The 26,514-nt window shown below is 37.7% G+C and overlaps 1 protein-coding gene across 4 annotated transcripts in view; it reads left to right on the top strand.

Annotated features, from left to right (window-relative positions):
* gnb1l (guanine nucleotide binding protein (G protein), beta polypeptide 1-like) overlaps positions 1-25,896 on the top strand; it is a 68,906-nt gene extending 43,010 nt beyond the window's left edge. For 2 of the 4 annotated variants that reach the window (XM_087251862.1, XM_087251860.1), the window contains exons 6-8: positions 7,062-7,271; positions 20,149-20,307; positions 24,020-25,896. In XM_087251862.1, coding sequence (XP_087107988.1) covers positions 7,062-7,271; positions 20,149-20,307; positions 24,020-24,046 — 396 coding nt within the window. In that variant the 3' untranslated portion in view covers positions 24,047-25,896. 4 annotated transcript variants of the gene reach the window in all.
* Positions 25,897-26,514: the final 618 nt, after the last annotated feature.

Genomic DNA, 26,514 nt, shown 5'->3' with positions numbered 1-26,514 from the left:
GAAGGCCCCCGGAGATGTGAACAGGGGGATCACAGCTCTGTGGTTTCTCGCTCAGCGGGGGCTTCGCTGGTGCATGGCGACTTGTTGCCATCCAGTGGAACGATGCCCTGCCCTGCGTTCTGTTGTGGCTTCAGTCTGGAGCATCCATCTGAAGCAGCTGCTGGGATGATGAATCTTCCCCTGAAGCCTGAGTCCTAATCCGGCTAAAGCACCCTCTTGTAGAGCAGCCATGGAGGATATAATGAATTAGGTGTCTACCCAGGGTTCTGTGACCCTTGACCTGTGACATCATCAATCAGGGAGCACCTACACTTAGCTGAAGTGCAGGGCCAGAGGGCAACAGACGGTAATGCTTAACAACTGTCTATGAGGCCTGGGGATTGATTTCCAGTTGCTGTATTTTTATATATATATTTCAGTCTAAAATGCTTCACTGCTGATGTGCTTACTTGGCATTTGGGATTCGGAGCAAGACAATGTTTAGTAATATATAAATGCACCGTGCAAAGACAGGTTGATGTTTGCATATAAATAATATAAAGATATTTTAAAGTTGGAAAAATAGGAGGAGGAAAATTTAGTCGTGACTTATGGTGTCTTTACACACATATTTTCTATGGAGTCAGATAAGACTCAATAATAATTCACGCAAAAGACACGATGTACACATGCGTAGGCAAATTCACGTTCATAAAACCAAATTCACGTGCGTAAAATATTTATTTATATGCACAAAACATCTTCACGTGCACAAAATAAAAATAAATTTTCATAAAATAAGTTTCACAAATGCAAAACACCATTTGCAAATGTATAGGAGTGTACAAAAAGTTTTAAATGTTTAAAACTTGCGAGTTCATCCTGAATGAAAATGTGCAAATCCTTTTTCACGTACGACTCCCCCTGGATACGCGTGTGTGTATTTTTGAGACCTACCTGGCAGAGTCAGGGCAACCCGTACCTCTCAGCCAATCAGATGAGAGCTGTAGTCAATGACACCCACTCTGTGCTCCTTTTGCGCAGACTGTTCCTCTCCAGCATGGCGAACGAAGTCGCCAGCAGTCGCAGTTGCACTTTTTTTTATTTATTTATTTATTTGACCATAACCTCACTCTTTTTATCCATTATTTTGCCGCAGCTCCGCTCTTCTTATTTATTGTCTCGCAGCCCCATGAGCAAAATGTAGCCTGCAGGGTAATGATAAGGATTAAGTATCATTCCGGCCATACAAGCATAACGGCTCCATTGTGGTCCAGCAGTCAGCATGTTGCGTTATGACGCCCTTCGACCCGTCCTCGATCCTCACCTTTTTTTTTCATTTTTATTGTGAAGACATATATAACTGTAAGGTTGTTGAACATTTAAAGTTCTAAAGCAGCTGTTTTCTTGAAAAAGACATGATAGTGTAATTAGAAACTGAATAAAACTGAAAAAAAAAAATTTACTCAGGTGAGGATCTTTTTTTATTTCAGTTTCATTCAGTTTCTATTTACACTATCTCGTCTTTTTCAAGAAAACAGCTGCTTTAGAACTTTTGTACATGGTGTCTTTTGCGTGAATTATTATTGAGACTTATTTGATTCCATAATTTTCTTCTCCTCATGCAACTACATCTGTAGCGGGTACACTAGTGTTGCCCAAGGGCAGATGATTTGTAGATTCCTCATTTGTCTGCAGGTTAAACCCAGCAACAGATCAAAACTTACTGGATAGCCAGGACTGCTATTATTTATTTATTTATTGTTTATCAATTTTGCATTTGTTTGAAGTTCTTGTAAAAAAACACAATTATAATTTTAATAATAAAAGCAATATGGTACAGGGTAGCATGGTGGCTCAATGGTTGGCACTGTCGCCTCACAGCAAGAAGGTCGCTGGTTTGAGTGCCAACTGGCTCAGTTGACATTAATGCTGTGAGGCAACAGTGCTAACCACTGAGCCACCGTACTGCCCCTATAATGCCATTAAAATTTGCAATTAATAATTGTTAGGGGCAATACTGTGGCTCAGTGGTCAGCGCTTTCGCCTTACAAGAAGGTTGCTGATTCAAATCCGGTTGTGTCAGTTGGCATTTCTGTAAGGTGCTTTCATGTTCTCCCCGTGTTCGTGTGGGTTTCCTCTGGGTGCCTGTTTTCCCCCACAGTCCAAAGACATGCGCTATAGGTGAATTAAATAAGCTAGACAGTACTTGGTGTATGAGTGTGAATGTGAGGGTATATCAGTGTTACCCAATACAGGTTTGCAATTGAAGGGCATTTACTGCTTAAAACATGAATAGTTGGCGGCTCATTCTGCTGTGGCGACCCCTGTTAATTAGGGACAAAGCTGAAGAAAAATGAATGCGTGTATGATAATCTGGGACAATAAGGTGCCATTTACAATTGTGCATTTCCGTTTCAAAACGATGTTCCTTGTCTATACTGCCGTTTTTTTATTGGGTTTAAGAAAAATGAAATCTGTCCACATCTATACAATGTAAAATGTGTGATACCTGACAATTCACATTGTCTTTGAACTGCCATATTTGTCGTTCGTATGTGCATATTTGCTGGTATCCGTACTTGCAGTCTATGTGCAATGGTAATTTTTGAGCAGCTTGACGAATCAGTCCAATTTGTTTATTTATTTCTTTATTTTTCATAGAACAGTATGCAATAGTCCTGAAGAGCAGTCAGGAAGAGAATGTGATAGCCGCTTATCTGATTATAAAGTTGGGATTTCTTTCCATCTATACTGAAACAAATCGCCAGCGTTTTTAAGTTAAAATGGGAGCTTCTGTGTTTTCAAAATGCTCAATTTTCAAAGGTTGAAGATCCCAAAGTAGTGTGGACGCAAGGGGGAATCATAACACCACTTATACATTTTACATGAATGCAAAAACACATTAGTGTAAATGGCACCTAAGACCTTTGAACATGTTTAAAAATATATATATATTTACCAAGATTGCTTTTGATGACATGGTGGCTCTGTGCTTAGCACTGTCGCGTCATAGTAAGAAGGTACCTGGTTTGAGTCCTGGCTGGGTCAGTTGGCACCCCTGTGTTTGCATGGGTTTTCTCCGCGTACTGCTATTTTCCCCACAGTCTAAAGACATGCGCTATTGGTGAATTGAATAAACTAAATTGGCCGTAGTCTGTTTGAGAATGAGTGTGTATGGATGTTTCCCAGTACTGGATTGCAGCTGGAAAGGCATCCACTGTGGAAAACAAATCCTGGGTAAGGTTCATTCCACTGTGGTTACCCCTGATGAATTAAGGAACAAATTCTAGGATGTGCGTTCAGGATTCAATGAATAACAGTTCAAGAAAAAATGATTAATTTATATATTGCTTGTAGTTTCATGCATTCATGTCTCTGAAAAGTGATAGTGAAGACATTTACAGTCAATCGAATGCATACTTGTTGAATAAAGATATACATTTCTTTCAGAACTTAAATAATTTAAATAAAAAACATTTACTGACCCTAAATACAAAGTTTTTTGCTGTAGCCTTAAAAGGTTGTTGGCTTGTAAAAATGTAATAAATAATAGCTTCACTTCTAGTTGATCATTTGGTATCAGAAGTAACTTATATGAAAGGCAAAGGCTTCTAGATTGCCCTTACTTTACCAAAATCAAATATGACCATGCCTTGTTTTTTAATTATTTAATTAGGACGGTAAGGTCTGACATTGCTAAGACAAAAGTCTTCAATGCCTCCATTTACCCCAGACATGCTCAATAATGTTCATGTCCTGTGACTGGGCAGGCCAGTCCTGGAGCACCTTGACCTTCTTTGCTTTCAGGAACTTTGATGTGAAGGCTGAAATATGAGAAGGAGTGCTATCCTGCTGAAGAATTTTCCCTCTCCTGTGGTTTTTAACGTTATGTGCAGCACAAATTTCTAGATACCTCAGACTGTTGATGTTACCATCCACTCTGCAGATCTCTCGCACACCCCCATACTGAATGCAACCCCAAACCATGATTTTTCTTTCACCAAACTTGACTGATATCTGTGAGAATCTTGGGTTCGTGCGGGTTCCCATAGGTCTTCCGCAGTATTTGTGATGATTGGGATGCAATTCAACAGATGATTGATCCGAAAAATCGACCTTCTGCCACTTTTAAATGATTAACTAGAAGTCAAGTTATTATTTGTTGCTCTCAGCTGGGATCAATGACAAGACTTTTGGCAGGTAGTGTGGATGCATGTAAAAACAAATGCAAGACCAAAAAAAAACTACCACGCTTTTGAACTGTAGCGCATCTAAAATAATTTTGTTTGTAAACATATGAAAACAATTCAGTGTAAACAGTGATTGTATATTTCTTAAACTCATTCATTGATTCATTTTCGGCCTAGTCCCTTTATTATTCTGGGGTCACCCCTGCAGAATGAACCGCCAACTTATCCAGCATATGTTTTACGCAGCGGATACCCTTCCAGCTGCAACCCATCTCTGGGGAATATTATTATTAAACTATTTAAACATGTATATAATTTTAAATTTAGATTGATATTTGCATATTTCATTGAAAATCAAGTGTGTTAAATGCCACCTCTGTGTTGTCACTTGCACAAGGAGATGAATGATCTGCTTGAAGTGTGTGTGTGTGTGTGTGTGTGTGTGTGTGTGTGTGTGTGTGTGTGTGTGTGTGTGTGTGTGTGTGTGTGTGTGTGTGTGTGTGTGTGTGTGTGTGTGTGTGTGTGTGTGTGTGTGTGTGTGTGTGTGTGTGTGTGTGTGTGTGTGTGTGTGTGTGTGTGTGTGTGTGTGTGTGTGTATGTGTGTGTGAAAGGAGGGAAAGGACACTGGGTAGTAAATCTTGTTGTGTAGACAGCACGCCTGCAGCTCTGTTCTGAGTTATGAGACTGTAGGCTTTTATCAGCTCCTTCATTCTGCTTTTATCCGCTAAACTGATTTATGAGACAACCTACTGCGTGTAGCCGTGTAGCTTCAACGCTTCTTCTTCAGATAATGAGCGAGGAACCTCAGAGGTGCTGTAAATCTGAGTAAACAAACATGTACATGCACCTGAGCTGATTTTTTTTTTTTTTTTTTGGTGAGGTTAAGTGAAAACAGGTCACGCAGTGTAAACAGAAAGTCAGAGGTCACTGGGATTGGTAAAATGACTGCAGGCTCAGGGAGAAGAAATGATGTGGCGTGTTTAAGCAGTTGTGTTATATGCAAATTAGGGGAACTTTTCTGTCATGTTGTTTACAAATATGCCTGTGTACTTATTTGTTCATCCAGTTGCAACTTGCAAGTGCTTTAGAATAGTACTGGGTGATTTTTATTTTATTTTATTTTTTGCCTTAAATCAGTATATTTTTTATTTAAATGCTTTAATGTGTGCAGACGATTTTAGCATATTTTATTTTGTATTTTGATTTAATTCAGTTTTATTTATTTTATTTTAATAGGAATTGATTTGTGATAAATATATACTTTTTAATATTATATTGTGGTGGCACTGTGGCTCAGTGGTTAGCTCTAGTGTCTCACAGCAAGAATGTCGCTGGTTCAAGTCCGGGCCAGTGGGCATTTCTGTGTATAGTTTGCATGTTCTTCCCGTCCTGCCGTGGGTTTCCTCCATGTGCACCGGTTTCCCCCACAGTCCAAAGACATACGCTATAGGTTAATTCAATTAAGTGCATATGTGAATGAATGGGTGTTTCCCAGTACTGGGTTGTGGCTGGAAAGCCATCCGCTGTATAAAACTATGCCGGAATAGTTGACAGTTCAATTTGCTGTGGGACCCCTGATAAATACGGGACTAAGTTGAAAAGAAAATGAATGAATGAATATATTATATTATATTATATTATATTATATTATATTATATTATATTATATTATATTATATTATATTATATTATATTATATTATATTTATTATATTATATTATATTACATTAAAATAAACTATATTATATTACACTATATTATATTACACTATATTTTTATATTATATTATTGAAGTATTGGATTAGATTATGGATAATTGCATCTGTGCAAAAATATTGTTGGTATTGTTTGTATTTTTTATTATTTCAGTTTATTTTGATCTGTTCATGTATATGCTCTAATGTGTGAATGAATACCTTTTTTTCTTATTTTGCTTTGTATTTAAATTTAATTCAGTATTATTTATATATTTTTACTATTATATTGTATTATATTTTACCTTATTGTATTATCTTAATAAGGCAGTCCTTATTGTTGAGCCCTGCATTATTATATTATATTATATTATATTATATTATATTATATTATATTATATTATATTTATTATATTATTATATTATATTATATTATATTATATTATATTATAAATAGTTAAACGGGCCTTCAGGGTGGTGCAATTGGTAGCACAATCATCTCACAGCAAGAAGGTTGCTGGTTCAAGCCTCTGCGGGGTCATTTTTAGCATTTCTGTGTGGAGTTTGCATGTTCTTTCCATGTTTACGTGGGTTTCCTCCGGGTGCTCTGGTTTCCCCCACAGTCCAAAGACATGCGGTATAGGTGAATTGAATAAACTAAATTGGCCGTAGTGTATGTGAATGTGAGAGTGTATGGGTGTTTCCCAGTACTCGGTTGCAGTTGGAAGGGCATCCGCTGCGTAAAACATGCTGGAATAGTTGGTGGTTCATTCCACTGTGGTGACCCCTGATAAATAAGGGACTAAGACCCTTTGGTGAATGAATTAGGTCAAGATAAATATTTAAATCCAAAAAAACAAAACATTGAAGTGAAAACATAAATATTATTATAAAAACATTTGCTGTCAATAAATGCATAGTATAGTATCCAGTATGTTTTAGTATATTTTTTCAACAGGCAGTATATCGGCCAGCCCTGCTCTAATGAGGTGTGCTGTTATTGGCTAAAGGCAGCATCAGATGATTAATGCTGTGGTTGGTCTGAGCATGAGCAGTGTGATAACCTCTGATAAACACTTCTGCCATAAGCTTCTGTTCATCTGTTTCTCTCTCTGCAGTGTTTCTTATTACTGTTCTTCCCTCTGTTATTATCTGCTATTTTCATGTTTCACTTGTCTTCGTTTCTTTCTCCTCAGGCTGATTCTGGTCCAGTTCTATGTGCCGGTTATGAGGACGGCTCGGTGGTATTATGGGATGTTTCTCATCGCCGTCCATTCAGCCTTCTGAAGGTTCATCCGGAGCCAGTCATGAGTCTAGATGTTGACGTATGCAGACAGAAAGGCATTTCAGGGTCTTCAGAAAATATCCTTCAATCCTGGCGGCTTGACAATCAGCAGAGCCTTCAGGTGAGGTCAGGAGGACAAAATGAAAGCCATATATGAATAAGGTGAACTTGAAATTGGTTGCAAAATGTCAAAATACTTTCCTTCAGAAATGATCTCCTTTGTACTCATGTGTAAATTAATTAGCAATATTAGATCAAAAGATTTTGAAACATCTAATACCATATACTTAGTCAAAATTATTTGCCATCCTATGATTTTTTTTTTCAAATATTTCCCAAATGATGTTTAACAGTGCAAAGGATTTTTCACAGTATTTGCTATATATATATATTTTTTAGAGAAAGTCGTTGTTGTTGTATTTCTGCTAGAGTAAAAGCTTTTTTTTTTTTTTTACTATTTCAAAGTCAATATTGTTAACCCCCTTAAGTAATATATATTTTTTCAATTGTCTATAGAACAAACCAGTATTATACAATGACTTGCCTAATTACCCTAACTTTCCTAATTAACTTTGTTAAGCCTTTAAATGTCACTTTAAGCTGAATACTAGTATCTTGAAAATATCTAGTAAAATATGATGTAAGGCAGGGGTCTCAAACTCGCGGCCCGCGGGCCATTTGCGGCCCTCGGTGCAATATTTTGTGGCCGTGTAAACAAAGGGGCGGGGATGCCGGTGACGTCGCCACGCACCCCGCCCCTTTGTTAGACGCTGTGACGGGCGGGAAGTGAGGAGGTAACTCGCGCCGGCCAGAACCAAGGTAAGCTGTTCCCGCCCCTGCCTGCCACTTAGCTACCTAGCCACAGCCTGTATCTTATATATATTATAGGTAGATACAGACTGATGTGACTGGAGTGGGGTGTGGGTGTTTTATTTATACATATATACGCCTTTTTTTTTTAGGTGAGGGAATGGAAGTTTTGAGTGAGTTCCCCCACTTTTTTCCCTAGGACTTGGCCTTTTTGGGAGCACATATTTGTGTGAGAAGTTATTCTCCACCTTGAACTTCAATAAGTCAAAGTACAGGTCTAGACTTAATGATGATCATCTTCAAGCCATATTGAGGGTCTCAACTGCTTCCGCTCTAAAGCCAAATGTGGTTCAGATTTGTGAGAAGAAGCGCTGTCAAGTCTCTGGCAGCAAGAAGTAGGCAAAAGATGCCATGTTCAGAAGAACTGTTCATAATCTTCACTCAATGTTCTATTAATGTTCAGGACACTTCATGTTCAGAAGAAATAATTAAAACTGTTAATAATGACATTTGAGGACTTTTTTTTTGTGTGAAATCGCTTATGCGGCCCAACCTCACCCAGACTTTGCCCCCAGGTAAATTGAGTTTGAGACCCCTGATGTAAGGTCATCATGGTAAGGGAAATCAGTTATTAAAGCTGTTTAGAAATGTGTTAAATATTTCCATTAAACAGAAACTGGGGGAAATTATACAGGGGGCTAATCATTTTGACTTCATCTTTGAGGTGAACTTGAAATTGGCTGAAAAATGTCAAAATACCCTCCTTCAAAATGGCTTCCTTTGTACTTCTATGTAAATTTACTTGCAATAAAATTGAAAAAATATAGAATCATAAATACATTCCCTACCTTAGCCATGTGAGCAAAAAGGACATACAATATGAATTAAATGAATGTTTTCGGCAACACTTTATTTTGATGGACCATTTGAGTATTAGTAGACTGTCTGTTTAATATATGTTGATACTGCTGCTAAACAGACATTTAACTGACTATAAGAAACTTTGCAAGTACATGTCAACTTACATTAACCCTAAACCTAACAGTCTACTTATAATCTAATGAGGATTAGTTGGCATGTAGATGCATTGCATTTTAAATTCAACTAATGGACCATCAAAATAAAGTGTGACTAAAGTTTTTTTTTTATATATTATGCACAATAACTTTCCATATTTGTTGTAGGCTATCTGTACATGCGTTATGCTTTCAAGTAGCTATTTAGAAATGTATTTAGTTTTACCTTTAGAGCGTATTTTTTATGTATAAGTATTTAAGTTTCTTAAAGGGATAGTTCACCCAAAAATAAATTCATCATTTACTCACCCTTGACTGATTTACTGACCCTTGATGTTCCTAAACAGTTAATAATAATAATAATAATAATAATTCCTTACATTTTATATAGCGCTTTTCTGGGCACTCAAAGCGCTTTACACACAATGGGGGGGATCTCCTCATCCACCACCAGTGTGCAGCATCCACCTGGATGACGCGACGGCAGCCATTTTGCGCCAGACCGCACACCACACACCAGCTGATTGGTGGAGAGGAGACAGAGTGATGAAGCCAATTGGAATATGGGGATGGTTAGGAGGCCATGATGGACAGAGGCCAGTGGGCAGATTTGGCCAGGATGGCCAGTTAGAGTTTTTGGGTTTTGTTTTGTTGAACACATAAGTAGATATTTTGGATAATTATAGAAACCTCAAAACATTGACTTCCATAGTGTTGGTTTTCCTGAATGGTTACAGGTTTCAACATTCTTTAATAGATCTTTTTTGTGTTCAACAGAACAAAACAGCTAAAAGTTGTTTAGAACAAGTCAAAGAGTGAGTAAATGATGACAGACTTATTAGTTTTGGGTAAACTGTCCCTTTAGGATATTAGTCACTTGAATCTACACTAAAGAAAATCTCTTTGAACCCCTTGTAAAGGTTTCAGGCCCTTTATTTCAGTGTAGATTACATAAAAAATAGGATTTCTTGTATTTTTACTTTACATATTACAATATTGTGATTTGGATGGATGGATGGATGGATGGATGGATGGATGGATGGATAGATAGATAGATAGATAGATAGATAGATAGATAGATAGATAGATAGATAGATAGATAGATAGATAGATAGATAGATAGATAGATAGATAGATAGATAGATAGATAGATAGATAGATAGATAGATAGATAGATAGATAGCAATTTAAGTTTCAGTTTAGTTCGAGCGTTAGGAAATATGAAGGCAGTTGTTGCTAGATTAAATACAGTAGTGGAAGAAATTTATTTAGATTATTTATAAAATTTCCCATTAATGCGGTATATGCAGAGCTAGTGTTTCTTCCCATTCTGATAAACTTCCGGCGAACGGATTTTTCCATTTTTATACGGTTCCTTTTACAGCATCGACGTTGTAATGTAATAAAAATATCAGAATCAGCAGGCTAACACAGAAGCTCCATTGAATATACTGGGGTTAAATAAATGTTCATATTTGAAAGACATGGCGGAGGAAAATGTGATGATAGATAGTACAATCTGAGACCCACTTTATATCAGATATTACTCAACCAATGGAAAGAAAAACAGACCTTAAACGCGCCGATTTTATAACGACACACAGTTCACCAGAAGCGCTTAACCCAGGTAACTGACAAATTAAAAGTCCTTTAGCATGTTTCCGCATAAACCCTATTGTATTTTATTAATGTCTACCCCTACTCCTACCCGAAACCCAACCATCACATTAATGTAAAAACATTAATAACACTAAGTATTATTTGTTTTTATTAAAATTACCTAATAAACTGTTTTTTCTAACGTCTACCCCAACCCCAAAACTAAACCCAACCATCACAGTAATGTAAAAACAGTAGTTGTACCAAGTATTATTTGTTATTTATTAAAATTACCCAATGAATTGTATTTTATTAGCATCTATTCCACCCCAACTCTAAACCCAACCATCACAGTACTGTAAAAATATAATTTTTTGTTATACAGTGTCAAAAATGATGCTGTATTGATGTGTGTATCCGCAGCTGTATCCTTTACCCATCTCAACTTTAATTGCTCGTTGTTTCCATGGTATTATAAAGCACCTAAGCTAACTTCATGGTACCTAAAACATAGAATTAATGCAAGCTAAACTGAAACTTAACTGGCTAGCCAGTTGTTTTGTTTTTTGTCAGACTTTAAACCCTTTCTGCAACTCCAAGTTTGGTCAAATTGCTTCATGTAACAGCCCACAGGTGTAAACAGAAATGGCTCTCCTTCCTCTACTTGTGATTCAGTCAAGCAATATTCATCTACACTGACTAGATGTTTTATTATTGTCCATCAGTTATTAATAAACTCCTGTTGCATTCACACTTTCTATCAAACCTGTATCTAATTGTTCAGTTGCTCTTTCCTAAAACTGAATTAAAGCTCCGATGTGACTCCTGTGAATAAACTTAGAACAGCTTAGACATTTGAGTAACAGCATTGTGGAGTGTTTCACTGCGGTGTGTACGTGGCCGTGTAGACACACACACACCACCTGAAAGGCTTGGAAAGTATTTGGCCAGAATCTAAAGTTTCCTCAGGTTTGTTGGATAACAAATCAGTCTCTTTTACTTTAGATTGGCAACTCTCAGCGACACTGTGATGTCATGCCATAGCTCCAGGCCAGGTTTCGCTTCTAGACAAGAAAACATCTCTTCCCCTGCAACATCATGCACATACAAATGCATTAATATCTATATTTATAGAGCATTCTTAAAGAAATAAGCATGCATCAGAGCCATGTTTTATCTTGCATAACACTTTACTCAACTGAAAGGTAATGCCTCATTAGCCGCCATATTCTCAGGTCGTACAGATTCAATATTTCACAAAACCTGTGTGAATAGGCTCTGATATACAACACTCCAGTCCTGTGCGGGGATTGTTATTCTTTCCAGTGCCTTTTACGCATGAATGGGTGAATTAGAAATATTCCCAAACCTTCCTCCCTATTTTGTCTAGCATGCAAAATGTATTTGCAGTAATAAGCGTTTATAGAAGCTGTATCGATGGTTCGGTTTATTTTGCATGTCAGAAAAAAAAGAATTGATTTAAAATGTAATTCTTGGCGGAGAGGGCCTTAAAAAAAGAGGGGTTGGGAAAAGGGGTCTGCTGGGGCTTTTAAATTAGGCCAAAGTGCAGCGCAGTGTGACGTCCAGACAGCCGCTGCGAGCTCTTCCCACAGACAGATTTTTGTGTGGCGGTAGCATTGGGGCATCTGCTGGGTGGCTGCTCCTCTAGCTGACGAACGACCCACGAGAGGTAATAAAAACATCAAAACCTCGCAGGCTGCTAACTAAACAAAAAACACATCTGCAATAAAAGGAACAGTAGTTCACAGTGGGAGGCTCTACCAAAGGCTGAGCTGAATGGAAGCTACAGGACTCGGGTCTCCACTGTTAACCTGCTGCTGAAATGCACATGCTGTTGCAAATGCTAACAGTTTGTTTGCTTTATCTATTTTTTTGTTTTAAAGACATTTATTTAGGAATTTAGTAAATAAAAGTCTTTATACAAACACCGGCCACTTTATTAGGTACATCTTAATAGTACTGAGTTGGATCCCCTTTTGCCTTCAGAACTGCATTAATCCTTGATGGCATAGATTTAACAAGGTACAAGAAAAACTCCTCAGGAGATTTTGGTCCATATTGACATGATAGCATCACACAGTTGCTGCAGATTTGTTGGCTGCACATCCATGATGCGAATCTCCCATTCCTCCACATCCCAATTTTGCTCTATTGGAATGAGATCTGGTAACTGTGGGGGCCATTTGAGTACAGTGAACTCATTGTCATGTTCAAGAAACCAGTCTGAGATGATTAGCACTTTATGATATGGTGCGTTATCCTGCTGGAAGTAGCCATCAGAAGATTGGTACACTGTGGCCATAAAGAGATGGCTGAACTACGGTTAAAGCCGAAAAAATAAACACCTGAAATTACATGAAATGTAATAGGGTGTAGGTTAAAAGGTACAAATTAAAATAGAAATTGAATTGGGCTTTACATTTGCACTCAACTAATATTTTAATAAGATGAAGTGCCATCCACATCCAGAGTCCAAATATTACTATAAAAATATTACTATAAAATTTTTTTAATATTTGATAGTTTTCGCATGTATAAAAATACTGGACTACTTACTATCATTCATTCAATCATTTATTTTCCTTCGGCTTCTGCGTCAAGCGTACGTGTAAGGTTTGTGTCTGACCATGATGCCAATCTGACCTCTCAAAAAATTTAACTACACGTTGCAATTATGCAAAGCACAAACTGACTGGTCAGCTTGCTAGCAGTGACGACTGTGGGTGGTGCTGAAAGCCGTGAGCCCGATGGAGCGAGTGTTTACAAGTGTCAGGTCCCGTAAAGGAGCTCCCAATTTTTTATGTTTACCTTATGGTTAAAGTTGTTGCACATACGCCAGTTCCCACCTCTGAATAAGTGAGTTTTAGCTACTTGTACATAAGGTAGTGTTCAGAAAAAACAAAACACTTGTGAAGTAACTCTACACAGAGGAACATAAAAACCTCACTGCCAGCTAGCGTTTCAGAAGTGATATTGCAGAGCAACACAAACAGCACGCAGAAGTATAAATGCACGACTACTTACAAGGCAGGTGCTGTGGGTCGCAGCTATTATTCGCTGCAGAAGTATAAATCAGTCTTTAGTCCCTTATTTATGAAGGGTAGCCACAGCGGATCGAACCATCAACTATTCCAGCATGTTTTTATGCAGCGGATGCCCTTCCAGCCACAACTCAGTACTGGGAAACACGTATACACTCTCACACAAACTCATTCACTTTGGCCAATTCAGTTCATCCAATTCACTTATAACGCCTTTAGGGGAACCCGGAACACCTTAAGGAAACCCACACGGGGAAAACATGCAAAAGAAAACTCTTCTCAAGCACACTCCACACAAAAATGCCACCTGGTCCAGACGGGACTCAAACCACCTTCTTGCTGGGAGGTGAAAGTGCTAACCACTGAGCCACCTTGCTGCCAACTTAAAATCCAATCATTTAAATTTACATCAGAGCCAAAACAGATTAATACCTTACCACAATAAAATCTTTGTATCTATTAGTCCCGCTTAAAGTTAGTCCAAAACTGCACCACAAAAGCAGCTGACGAAACCCCACCTGCATCATCATGAAATGTTTTAGTTTGTTCTTTTCATTACCGAGACCCCTGTATGGTGCAGAAAAACCACCAGTAGTCTGTATGCCTTTTCATGTAAGCACAAGCAAGAAAATTAGTTCTTATCGAGCAGAGATAAACTGTAATCCCGAGGCACCCCACCATTCTGCACTCACTATGATACTCGTACTGGATATAGATATACTTTTTATGGTGGATTATTAAAAAACTGCAACTGTCATAGACTTAAGAGTGATTACACTTGCATATCGCATTGCATGTGTGATTGCAACAGTGTGTGTAATGGTAAAAGCAAGACGTTTTGTTGATCAAGATTCAGCTATGGGTGGTTAGCTCCACGTCTGACTATTGACAGATGTAGATGGACAAGATTTTAGAGGGTGAGGCGGAGATGGTTGTTGTATGTGTGTAAAGATTAGTGTAAATCAAGCATGGCTGTCTGTGCATGCTGTTGGAGACGTGCTGACAGCACTCACAGGTGGATCCCCGTGTTCAATCCTTGCATTCCTACCGCCCTTCTCTCTTAAACAGCCCCATCCTGCACCACACAGGGCTCGGTGCTTCAGGTATCCCAAATCTGTCAGCACCCGACTGGAGGGATCGGGCTGCCCTATCAATGGTTGCTCTGGAATGAGGAAGCGGGATGCTTTTTAAATTCCTTCGCTGTCATCAATAATATCTTGCCAAGATATATCTGTTCAAGTAGTCACTGGGTGTAAAACATAAAACGTAAAGGTACTGGTTTGAGTAGTCGTAATTCAAACGCGGAATGGGTGTGTTTTAACGCGCGGTCGTTGGCAAATGCAAAGCGCCCTTCATCTGTACTGGATTGTCAGGCTCAAGTGGACAAGTGATGAAAACTGGTTTCAGTGGATCAGTGTGAAGTCAGTTAAGCTTGCCAAGTCTATGACGGAGAGAGCAACATATTGCGCTTTGAACATCCCGTCACTGTGCTGCCAAAAATCGATCACAGTTAGATTTTAAATTGGCCGTCATGCTGTGAAATCAAGTGCACTAAAAGTCCTTGGACACTTTTGTCACTCTTGTATTGCTTCCCAAACTGATCAAGGTTACTTCTTTTTAATTGAGTGCTGCAAACTTGACGTATTTTTGTAGGCCAACCGAGAAGTTAGCATTAAAGGTGCTGTATGCAAGTTTTTGACTCTTCTAAAGCTTACAAATACCATAATATGTTTGCAGATATTTAAGAAACATGCCAAGTGAACATTCTTGTTTATCTGAGAAACAATGCTGAAGTCAGATATTCTGCTGTGAAAGTGTGTTTTTCATGCTGGAATGCTGTCTTTATTTTGGTATTTTAAACCCGCCCAATGCCTGTTTAGCCAGGTATATTTTAGCACCCCTGGTTTCCTTGGTGGAAAACTGTGTATTTCATTCTTTCATTCAGAAAGGGTCTGAAAGCATACATCAGTGACTGAAATGCAACCTCTGGTGGACAGTAGCAGACTCCCAAATGAGATTCAGAGTTTCACATGAGGTTATTAATTAGCAAATGATATGACTATTATGAACATAAACATTAGGTGAGCAGGTTACATTGTAACCCCTGTCCTAACAACACGCTTGGTGATGAGATACGCAGTCATAAGCAATTTGGCTGGATGCACCAGATGAAACACGACAGAAATTTAATATAGCCATTCAGAAGCATAGAATTTTGCACTCACTCATGAAATTGTACAGTTTATAATCTATTTAATACATATTAACCCTGTTTAGCATTATTAAATGTACTATCACTGATATGTGTTGGCTTGCACTGAGTCACAGTTCTAAAGTTCAATTTCAAACGTGTTTTTCTTTCAAGAACTGAGGTAAACTATCTGCTGCTGCTTTCAGTAGTATGGCAATACATGTCATGTAAAACGGCATTCAAGCTCACATTGTTAGCATTTAACACTGAATAAAGCACATGAGGTGTACCTGAGGTGATCATTGTCAGTTTTCTGTTGTTCACCTGTGAAAAATAGAAACCATTTTTAAAAACTCCTTTTAATATGGAAAATATTCCTTTTAACAGGTGCTATTGCTTTTATGTCGAACATGGTTCTCTGCTGTCCTCAATCTGGCAGCCTGCGCTTTTTTGATCCAAGAATGCAATACCTAGTTTAACCACTAGTTTAAACTTACATACTGCACCTTTAATCTGATTGGCTGGATAAAATGTATTGCTTCAGCATAGACAATACATGAGTATACCCACAGTAGTCAATTTGTAGGATGTGCAATGTAAAGTAGGGAACATTGGTGACCAGGCACCACAGTTAAAAACGCATATGACCTGTGCATTAATTGCAAAGTTTAAATGTAATTGAGGAAAAATGTATAATTTGCATAATAAAATGTTATTTAAACATTCATGAATTATCTTACCTCTTCAATTTTTGTACATTAAAACTTTCTAGAGACTCCCCAGAAAACAAAAGGCATGGTTTTATTTGTATCTGTATTTCACTGTTCTTTTAATGAGTTTATTATATTTTATGCAAATGTATTTCCTTGTGCTTGTTGAACTTATCACAACGTGTGAGCTAGGAATTCTCAAAGAAAAGATTGTACCATGTACCTACTGCTCCATCTGTCTGCTGCAGATTATTATTAGCCAGTGTTCTACCAGAAAATAAAAAATTTGCCAGAAAATTTCCTGTTCCAAGGATGTGAACAGTTCTTAATACAATGGCTACGTTTACATGGATATTAGTAATCAAGTTACTTGTCTTAATCCAAAAAGACAATAATATGATTAAGGTGTTTACATTGAATGTTCCCTTTATGATCCCGTTTGACATGTTATAGCACATAATTCGATTAACGTCATTGCATCATCACGCTATCCACATTTGCTCCAGAGTTTCATGTAATTTTGGGTGTTTTAGTTTTATTTGTTGACTTAAACTGCAGTTTGGCACATTCACTTTCATTCAGGAACATTTCATGCATGCCCCTTATGACAAACGAGATATTGGATGCGAGTATGAACTGCAGGAAGAGTGTTGTTTTACCAGAATTTGACACAGCACGCCTTATGGGACAAAAAGGTGTCTGTGGTCCTTCACTAACTCGGTAGGTGCAGAGAATAATGTAAAACGGCTGTGTGTTTATAGATTATCCTATCGCAAAATGCTGCAAAAGTCCTACACAACGGTAATAGTTTGATTGCGGTGTTTACCTGTCTGTACTGCACTTTAATAATGTTACTAAAATCAGCATACTCCACGTATTAATCCAATTTTTGTTTAGTTCGATTATGACCTTAATCACATAAATGCAATCAAAAATAGCTGTTTACATGGTAGACTCTTAATCAGAGTATTGTCTCAATCATATAAAAAATCTGATTATTGATGTCCATGGAAACGTACTAAATGTCATGTGTCATCTTAGTGGAATTTTGATGACTAGAACATGGCAGGATTGCAGCGTACACTTCACATGATTCTTTCAGGCTTTATTTAAAATCAACAAGTTAGAGAATAACTTCTAACCAGTCTAAACACTATTGACAAGTAGATGAATTTATGTTTTCTGTGTTCTTTATTTGTAACATTAGGAAACTCCTTCAAGAGGCACAGAGAATGACAAAACATTGAACTTATTAATCACATAACTTATTTCACTCATTTAACCAAAAGCACACTCAAAAACAACATTGACACTGGGATGAAGAAGGATTGATAGAGTTTGTTTCAGGATATTTGGGCTCATTCATATCGTACTCTGTTGTCTTTTGTGTAACAAAATCAAATAACTGCACTACCCCTCTGACTCCTGTTGGGCCCAACACTGAAAAAAAGTGTTGCATGCAGAACTGTTGCAAACAATTTATTTATATTGAATTTAAACTAATTACATTTAATAATGTTCAACTTGTTTTGTTTGTTTAAATTCAGCCCAAATAGATTGTTTAAAACCACCTAACATAAAAAATTGAGTAAATCCAAGCAATCATCTTTGAATAATTTTTTTCAGTGAAGTTGAATTTTGAGGTTTGTTTTTAGTTATTCGTCCACAGTACTAGTATATGTGTATACGTTGCGTGCATAGATGACCGCTTGGTATACATTACCCATCAGGAATCAATAGTCCAACGAAGAAATGAAGGATAGTTCTTAAAGACTGACCTCTTTGATGTCTGCAAGTTTGTTGTAGAGGATCTAAACCCATGGAGAATGGATTCTATCAATGAAAGCTAATGATATGACCATTCCCAAACTCTAGAGGCTGTGTCTGAAATGAATACTTCCATACTGCATTTGAACAAGATTGAATATGGAGTTGACACACCATTTTAATTATACAGTATGTGGAAAAGCCATTGCCAGATGTGCTAATATAGCAAGTCTTTTGGAGTAAACGAAAAATCTGATAATGTATTCTATTTAAACTTCTGTTTTAAAACACTCTGGATTAGTGGAAATTGCAGGAAAATTCAGTTCATACAGTATGTTTAAAAAAACGAAAGTGTGGCCATCTGTAAATCATGGTTTTCTAATGGTTATTTCACGATACAGGCCTCACGGCTCACTTTATAAACACCCATTTACCTTTTTTATCGCTTTGCTGTGACCTCTTAATTAAATTAATGTATTTTCCTGACACAAACTATGGGAAGCATAACAAACACAGATAGACACATTAACCCATCATTATCAGCTCTGTAATATGGACCAGATGGGCGTTTAGTTCAGGCATACCAACCTCAGCTTGCAGCGATTCATCTTTCTCCCCCGTCCCTCTTGGCCACAACACGCAAACTCGTCTCTCGCTTTCCCTTTGTGGGAAAGTTTCTCCTCGCAGGTGACATCATGACTCCCCAGATTTGATTTGGACTATGATGGGAGATGATTACCAATATGAACGAAAGTAATCCAAGAGTCCGGTTTTACCCTTCTCTGCTAAAGAATAATGTTAGGGACGTTTTTCCCGGTGCATTCTTCTATTCGCTTGGGTCAGGAATACCTGACTGGCTTATATCTTCCACATGCAGGAGTGACTGGCTCTGATTTTCCAGGCAGAAACAGGAGCACGCCGACAAATTCTTCACTGTCTTCTCCCGCATGAGAGCCATTAGTCTCTCTGGACACCGCTTATGAAGTCAATTTTACGCTGTCCAGTTTGATTCCAGCTTCGGGACCAGATGCCTCCCATAGAGAGACGTGCGTACACTCGCTCACGCACACACTTAGCACACGTGTGCACTTTTCTCCAGGAAATACCTCGAGAACGTCCTCAAAGGAGAAGGGGCCGCAGATAATGAGCTCTCGGTAATACTTTATAATACGTCACATTGTTGCCCATTACCGAGATTTATCTGGTCTCTTGGCCACTGTAGATCACAGAGAGCAAGGGAAGGTAATCTTTAGCCAGCGTTTGCTTCCCTTATGGTGTTGACCAGATCTTTCAATGCAAATGTAATTCTCTAGAGACCCTTAAAACAACAAGGCCTTCGCAAACAAAGATTTCAGCAAAAAACAGTCCTTGCATGGTGACAAAGGTACCTCACCCCACCTACAACCTAACGCTCCAATCCAAATAGCTGTAGCCTTTTGCTAGTCCTCGAATGTTTTGCGGCCGATGATTGAGGCGCTGGAGTCGCGCACAGATTTCCTCTGCCAGGTTCAACAGCTATTTAGCCGTTCATTTGCGGCTCAATCATCAGATCAGCCAAAGGTGGCTGGTGGGGAATTGCTCTCGCTCCTCAGTCCTGCGTTTTTATGGATTTAAATTTGATCTTGCTCAGGTCATTAAACAACAAACTCATTTGTTTCTGGTAAATAGTTTAAAAGATAATCCTTTCTAGACGCCTGAGACGATTAAGAATGTCTGGTGAGGACTTTCACATTTGATATTCAATAAGCGTTTGTCATTGTGATGAAATTGAAGGGATTCCAAAGAGGTTGTTTGCTATCACAGCTCATTTGGATTAATGTGTGATTTGTGTCCTCCCCTACAGATGCACGACTCTATTCAGATGACCAATCCTGGGGTCTCCCAGCTGCGGATCCGTGCCGACGGCAAGATCCTGGCTTCGGCAGGCTGGGACAACAACATTAGAGTATTTGGCTGGAAGAAACTAAAGCCACTGGCTGTTCTGCAACATCATACTGACATGGTGAATAGTGTGGCCTTCTCAGACCATCAGGACCCCACACAGAGACTTTTGGCCGCGGGGTCCAAGGACCAGCGGATAAGTGTGTGGTCTATATATAGTGAAAGTTGAGTTTGGAAGACAGAGGCCTGCTTTGCCATTTCCTTCAAACTGATTGTCGCAAATTACTCTGACAATATTTACATACTTGAACGCGGCGCTAACATCTTTTTCTTTAAATGAATGTGCCTAAATTAGTGGCTGGCTGCCATTAGGAGGCGGGGCTACAATAATCACATTCGGGATATCTGATTGACGAGTTTTTTTGGGTGCAATTCTCCAAAATCAAACATAAGGAGCAAATTTAAACACACTCCATCAATGTGTTTTGTTCCAGTTTTCCACTATGTTTAAAAGCGTTGTATTGTCAAAGGCAAAGTTTAAACCGTCTGTTTGCTTTACCGCAGGCTGATGTCCTTCACTAGGTGTGTATTTGCTCTCAAAGTCGCACCTGAGCGGCAAAGTAATCCAGCGCTGTTTTTCCAAATCTGCCTCCGAGTTTAAGATTGCCCTCTGGACTGACCTGCATACATCACGCCGGGTTAATCACAGGGGCTCGGGCTCCACAGACAGGCCTGTTTGTTAGAAAGATTCATTGAGCAAGCTTCGCTTCGTTCTTCCCTTTAAGCTCATGAGCTGATGAAGGCGGCTCTATTTTCAGCCTAAAGACAAGGCTGACCTCTGTGTTCGGATGTGGCTAAAAGACAAACTAGTTATTTTTGTAGTTATTGCTTTTGCTCGGCGACTACAGCACGGCTCACTCAACAAAGTAGTTTGTACGGTTTCTTTTTGTTTCCTTTTTCTTTTCTACTTGTGTTATTTTGAAATGACTTGACGTTACATATTAAGAGAGCTGAAATCTGCTATTGTTTACACTATTTGTAGATGAGAATTTTAAAGGGATATTTCACCCAAAAATGACAATTCTGTCATCAATTACTCATCCTTCACTTGTTCCAAACTGGTTTAAGTTTCTTTCTTCTGTTGAACACTAAAGTTTTGAAGAAAGCTGGAAACCTGTAACCATTACTTGGTTAACTTCTATAGCATTTGCTTCACCTGCGATAGATATATAAATAGTTTCAAGTTTTCAGCTTTCTTCAAAATATACTCTTTTGTGTTCAACAGAAGATAGAAACTCATAAAGGTTAATAACCACTTGAGGGTGAATAAATTAAGACAATATTCGTTTTTTGGGTGATCTGCCTTTAAATAGGGATGAATACTGAGGACCAGTTTTAATATTCATAATAAGGTACATTTTTTTAAAAGCATCAGATTGGAGGATTTTTAATAACATCTAATATCCATTTCGTAAGGAATGACTCTTATTAACTTATTATTTTTGATTAATTAAAAGAAATACAGCATAAATAGTGCATATACTCAAATGAAGGACCCCACCCCCTTTAAAGAAAGCTGGAAAACTGTGACCATTAGCTTCCATAGGATTTGTTTTTTTTATATATGGATATGATTACAGGTTTCCCGCTTTCTTTAAAAAAGCTTTTGTGTGCAACAGAAGATAGAAACTTATAAAAGTTTATAACCATTTGAAAGTGAAATAATGGAAACAATACTGTTTTTTGGGTGATCCATGCCTTTAAATGTGAATGAGTACTGAGGACCAGTTTTAATATTCAGAATACATTACATTTAAAAAAAAAAAAAAAAAAAAAAACATCAGATTGGAGGATTTTAATAACTTCTAATATCAATTTGTGAAGGAATGACCATTATGAACTTTTATTATTTTTGATAAAGTAAAAGAAATACAGCATAAACAGTCTATACTTGGATGTATGATTGTTTTGATTGAAATGTCTTTAAAATGTCACATTTAACTGATATCTGATTTGATATATAGGCTTTTTTTTAGGTTTGTTGACATTTGCATTGTTTGGAAACTTTGAGTAGGCTACCGAAGAGGCAAAAATGTTTAGGCTAATAGTTTTTCCGATTTGTTATGAATTTTATCAAAATTTGGATGGAGAAAATACAATAAATGCTACCAAAAGTTTTTTCCATAAAATATTTAAAGAATCTTTAACAGAACTGATCAGCAAATGCTATTGCGCATCAGAACCTGCCGCTTCAAGAAAATATATATATAAAAACTCCACCAGAAACCTGTTTTAATGACCTGCTTATTTTAAACTCGCACGAATAAGTTGACTAACATGCGAAGACTTTGAAAGTAAATATATTTGTCAGCGTATGCGGTAATAATAGCCACCCATGCTACTAAGCTAAGTGGGATTTCATGCGTCTCAAAACGGTGGCGGTGGAACTTCAAACGGCCCACAGCCGTTCAGCCCCATAAAGCACGTGTCTCGGGGGACAAACCCAGACTGGAATATCTCATCAGACGGTACAGGAAGCTCGGGGAACTCGGAGGCCATCCTTTTAAAGGAAAAACAACAGCGGGCTAGTCGCCGGCCTGAGAGGAAGACAAAACAGTTCATTTCACCGCCCGCCATGTCATTAGCCTTCTCCTTGTCATCTGTGGACCCTCGCGCACCTTTGTCCATGACCTCGTCCGATTGGTAATCACTTCCTAGACTCGATGGGGAGGGCACAACAAAGCCATGCCAGGGGTCCCTTCCATCCGCTTTGTGAATTGCACCTCAGCGTCTATTGCTGGAGATTTCAGCTTATACCTCCCATGTCAATAATAGATCACTAAGCAGTCAGTATAAGCAGAACCCCGACACGGGCCACTGAAAAAAACCTGTGGCTTGCTGAATGACAGACACACGCCGGTCTATAGCACTAGGGGTCAGAGGTCACCTGACCATTGTACGCCAGCTTAAACAAACCGTAGTCACCGGTAAAGACAAAAGAGGATACAGCTGCAGGTACTCCGGCATACGCACATCAATATAGCATAATCTGTGACTGTGGGCTTCATTATTTTTATTATATAGAATTATGGTAGACGTTAATAAAACCCTTTTTAATTGGTTAATTAATAAATAATGTGAAGAATTCGGGTTAACTTCCCACCGCTGTATCGTGGCATGTGTTGCTGTTTTAACATATAACTCTTGTACTAGAAATACAGTAAATCTGCATGATTAGATGTTAGTTTTTTAAACAAATGATCCCAGGTAATCACGGTCTAAGGAAATGGCCCTTTGAATGAGAGAAACTGAACACTGGTTGTGTTATAGTAAATTATTTATATGTTGGCAAGCCGAGTCAGAATGAAACGATTTCTGTTGTCTGCGATAAGCACACCGGTGATTTGTTTTCATATGCAGTGTTGACAAATGGATCGCAAATTCGCTGAAATACGCGGGAAAATGCGAAACACGTGCATGGCTGTAGGTAAACATTTTTTCCAGGGTTGGTCTACCTTAAGTTTTTTTTTAAGAGCTGTCTTTGGACGTGCCAAGTTAGAGAAATGTACACAAAAGATAGGCTTGTCACAACAGATGTTCCAGATGCGACCCTGTGTCAGATGATTAGCCTACTTTTTTCTTTTCTTTTAGCATTTTAGTGTGTTTTACTTAACTTTTATTTTTTGGTCGCAGAAGTGTACATGTGGAGCGAGTTACGCCCTTTCAACATGGGCTAATATATAAAACAACATTTATACAATAAAATGTGATGTATTTTTTACCATCGTTTATTATCAGCTGATTTATTGCCTCTCTTTGTATACAAATGATAGACTTGGACAATCACCACAACTGCATGATGAATCCACATTCTGGAAGACGACGTAAAGGTACATTTACTGAAAAACTGGGTCAGCACTCAGTATTAATTTGCCATAATGCAGTGTTTTTGGTAGTGTTTATTTATATGCTTTAGAGTCTTATGTTTCTATGTTTGAGAACCTCTTTATGCTCTTTTTAAAATTGTTTTATTAATAGTAATTTTTAAATCGAAAAATCTTTTATCGGACTTTTTTTGTCAATGACTATTTGTGTTTACCTCCGATAGTAGCCTATCATCTATAAATGTGTGTAATATTTTAGAATATAATAATACTTTATTGACAGGCTATCATTAAAGTACCATTACATTTTTTTCAAAATATAACACACAATTATGAGACTGTCGGAGGTAAATACAAATAGCCTAAATAAAATATAGCATATCTTGCGCGCATACATTTTTGTTTGTTTGTTTCCTATCCTTCGTTTATTTTACAAATCATACAGGTTCTGTTGACTCATTAATAATAAACTAAATAAAAAAATAGTATCGTAATAACCAACATACTGTGTAAAATAACAAATTAAAATTGGATTTATTTATATAGGTTCTTATTATACACTGTAAAAAGTTGCATAAAAAACCCTGTTGAGTACTCAATGAACTTCAAAATCTATTTTAAGTACCTCAAAACACTTTCTCTCATAAATGGGTTTCTTGAGGAACCACCCTTTTGCAGTAATTTTTGTCAGTACTGAGGTCTTAAAGTAACTGTTTCCTTACACTAAGACCTCGGTAGCAAAACTTGCGCATGCACGCATCTTAATTAATTAAATAATTAATTTGTTTGCTTATTAGTATCCATCGTTTATTTTATGTAGGCTACACATAATCCAGGTTCCTATTATAGGTTGACCTATTAAAAGTAAACAAAATATAAATGGTAATAGCCTAGATATTGTCTCAAATATTAACAAATTAAGATATTGAATTTATTATTATTAGGTTGTTATTATTATACTAGGCTGCTGCTACTTTGAACTTATTTTTAAACCAACGCATATTTTTTATGTAGACTATCCTACATTTTAATTGTATTTTTTTAAACGTCGTTCTATTTATTTAATTAATATTATAATAATTTTGTTACGGAAAAGTGAACACATTTTATATCCAAATAATTATGTAAATATGATGTTACTATAAATGAACATAATATAGGCCTAGCCTAATGTAGCAGTCCAGTAATTTAGACACCTTTTTACTTTTTATTTACAGCAAGTGTTGGCATTCAAATAAACCAGGGTGTTTTACACATAATTACTCAAATCTGTCATTCGGTATTTTTGTGTGTGTGCGTTTGTTTTCGAAGTGCGCGTATTTCCTCATTTCCATGCTGAACTTCTCACGCATTTGAACTTCAAAGACGGATACAATTTTCGGTGCATTCGGCCCATAAATAATGCGCATTTTTAGAAGCGCTCATTGTTGTAAGCAGCCGTCAGTCGTCAGTCATGGATGCAGGTACACCGGCTGCACGACCGCGGGCCCCTGTCGGCCCCTCTCATCAAGGCGAAGCGCTACCAGAGAAAACACAGATGGGCAGATCCTGACGGAAGAGCCATGGGTCCGGGTGTCCCTGCCTTCCTGATGGGCCAAACTCATTACCTCTAGCCGGGAACACGCGAAGGGAGGCCCAATCCTCCAAACGGGCTCTTCCGGCCCCAAAAGTTGGGAAATGACATGCACACTTTACTTGACAATTGACGGATTGAAATCATTACACATTAGAGTGAATATAATTTGGCTGTACACTGTAAAAAAAAAAATGCTGGTTTCCACAAAATTCCTTTATGTTGTCCAACACAAATAGATTAAATTAACTTATTTTTGCAAATTTAAGTTGATTGAACATAAAACAATTAAGCCCCCCCCCCCAAAAAAAGAAGTCAAGAATTGTTAATTCAGCTTACTTTAAATTAGTTTGAACCAACCAGCAAAAATGCTGATCATTCTATATAGCAAAACAGTTAATTGAAAATGTTTTCGATCAATATCTAAAAGCAGTTAATTTAAGTTGTTTATTATTTTTTGTTTTATTATTTATATATTATTTTTTAAAGATTATTGCATGAGCATAATTTATGTATAGGCCTTTTTTCCTATTATAATTTACAAAAAACTATACTGTTATGCATTATGAATAATCATTGGAAAACATTGAGCATACATAAAATGTCCCCGTTCTTGTGTTGTTTATCATCGCCTCTTTATTTAATTTTTTACTCGTTTTCCCTTTTTGACCTCTAATAACGCAGAGCAATTAAATGCCCCCATTATCCATTGCTGGTCCCACCGCATCGAGTTGTTACCACAAAACAAAAAATTATACGAGCAATTAGTCGTCCCTCAAATTGCTGGAAACATTGTTTAACCTTTGATACTTCAGAAAGTCGTTAGCTGTCAGAGGTCAAATGGTGTGCAAGCGTTTCTTTCCTCTACCAT

The sequence above is a fragment of the Danio rerio genome, chromosome 5 (assembly GCF_052040795.2).
Source record: "Danio rerio strain M-AB ecotype USA chromosome 5, GRCz13ab, whole genome shotgun sequence".
Lineage (NCBI taxonomy): Eukaryota > Metazoa > Chordata > Actinopteri > Cypriniformes > Danionidae > Danio > Danio rerio.
This window is presented reverse-complemented; position numbering and strand designations above follow the sequence as displayed.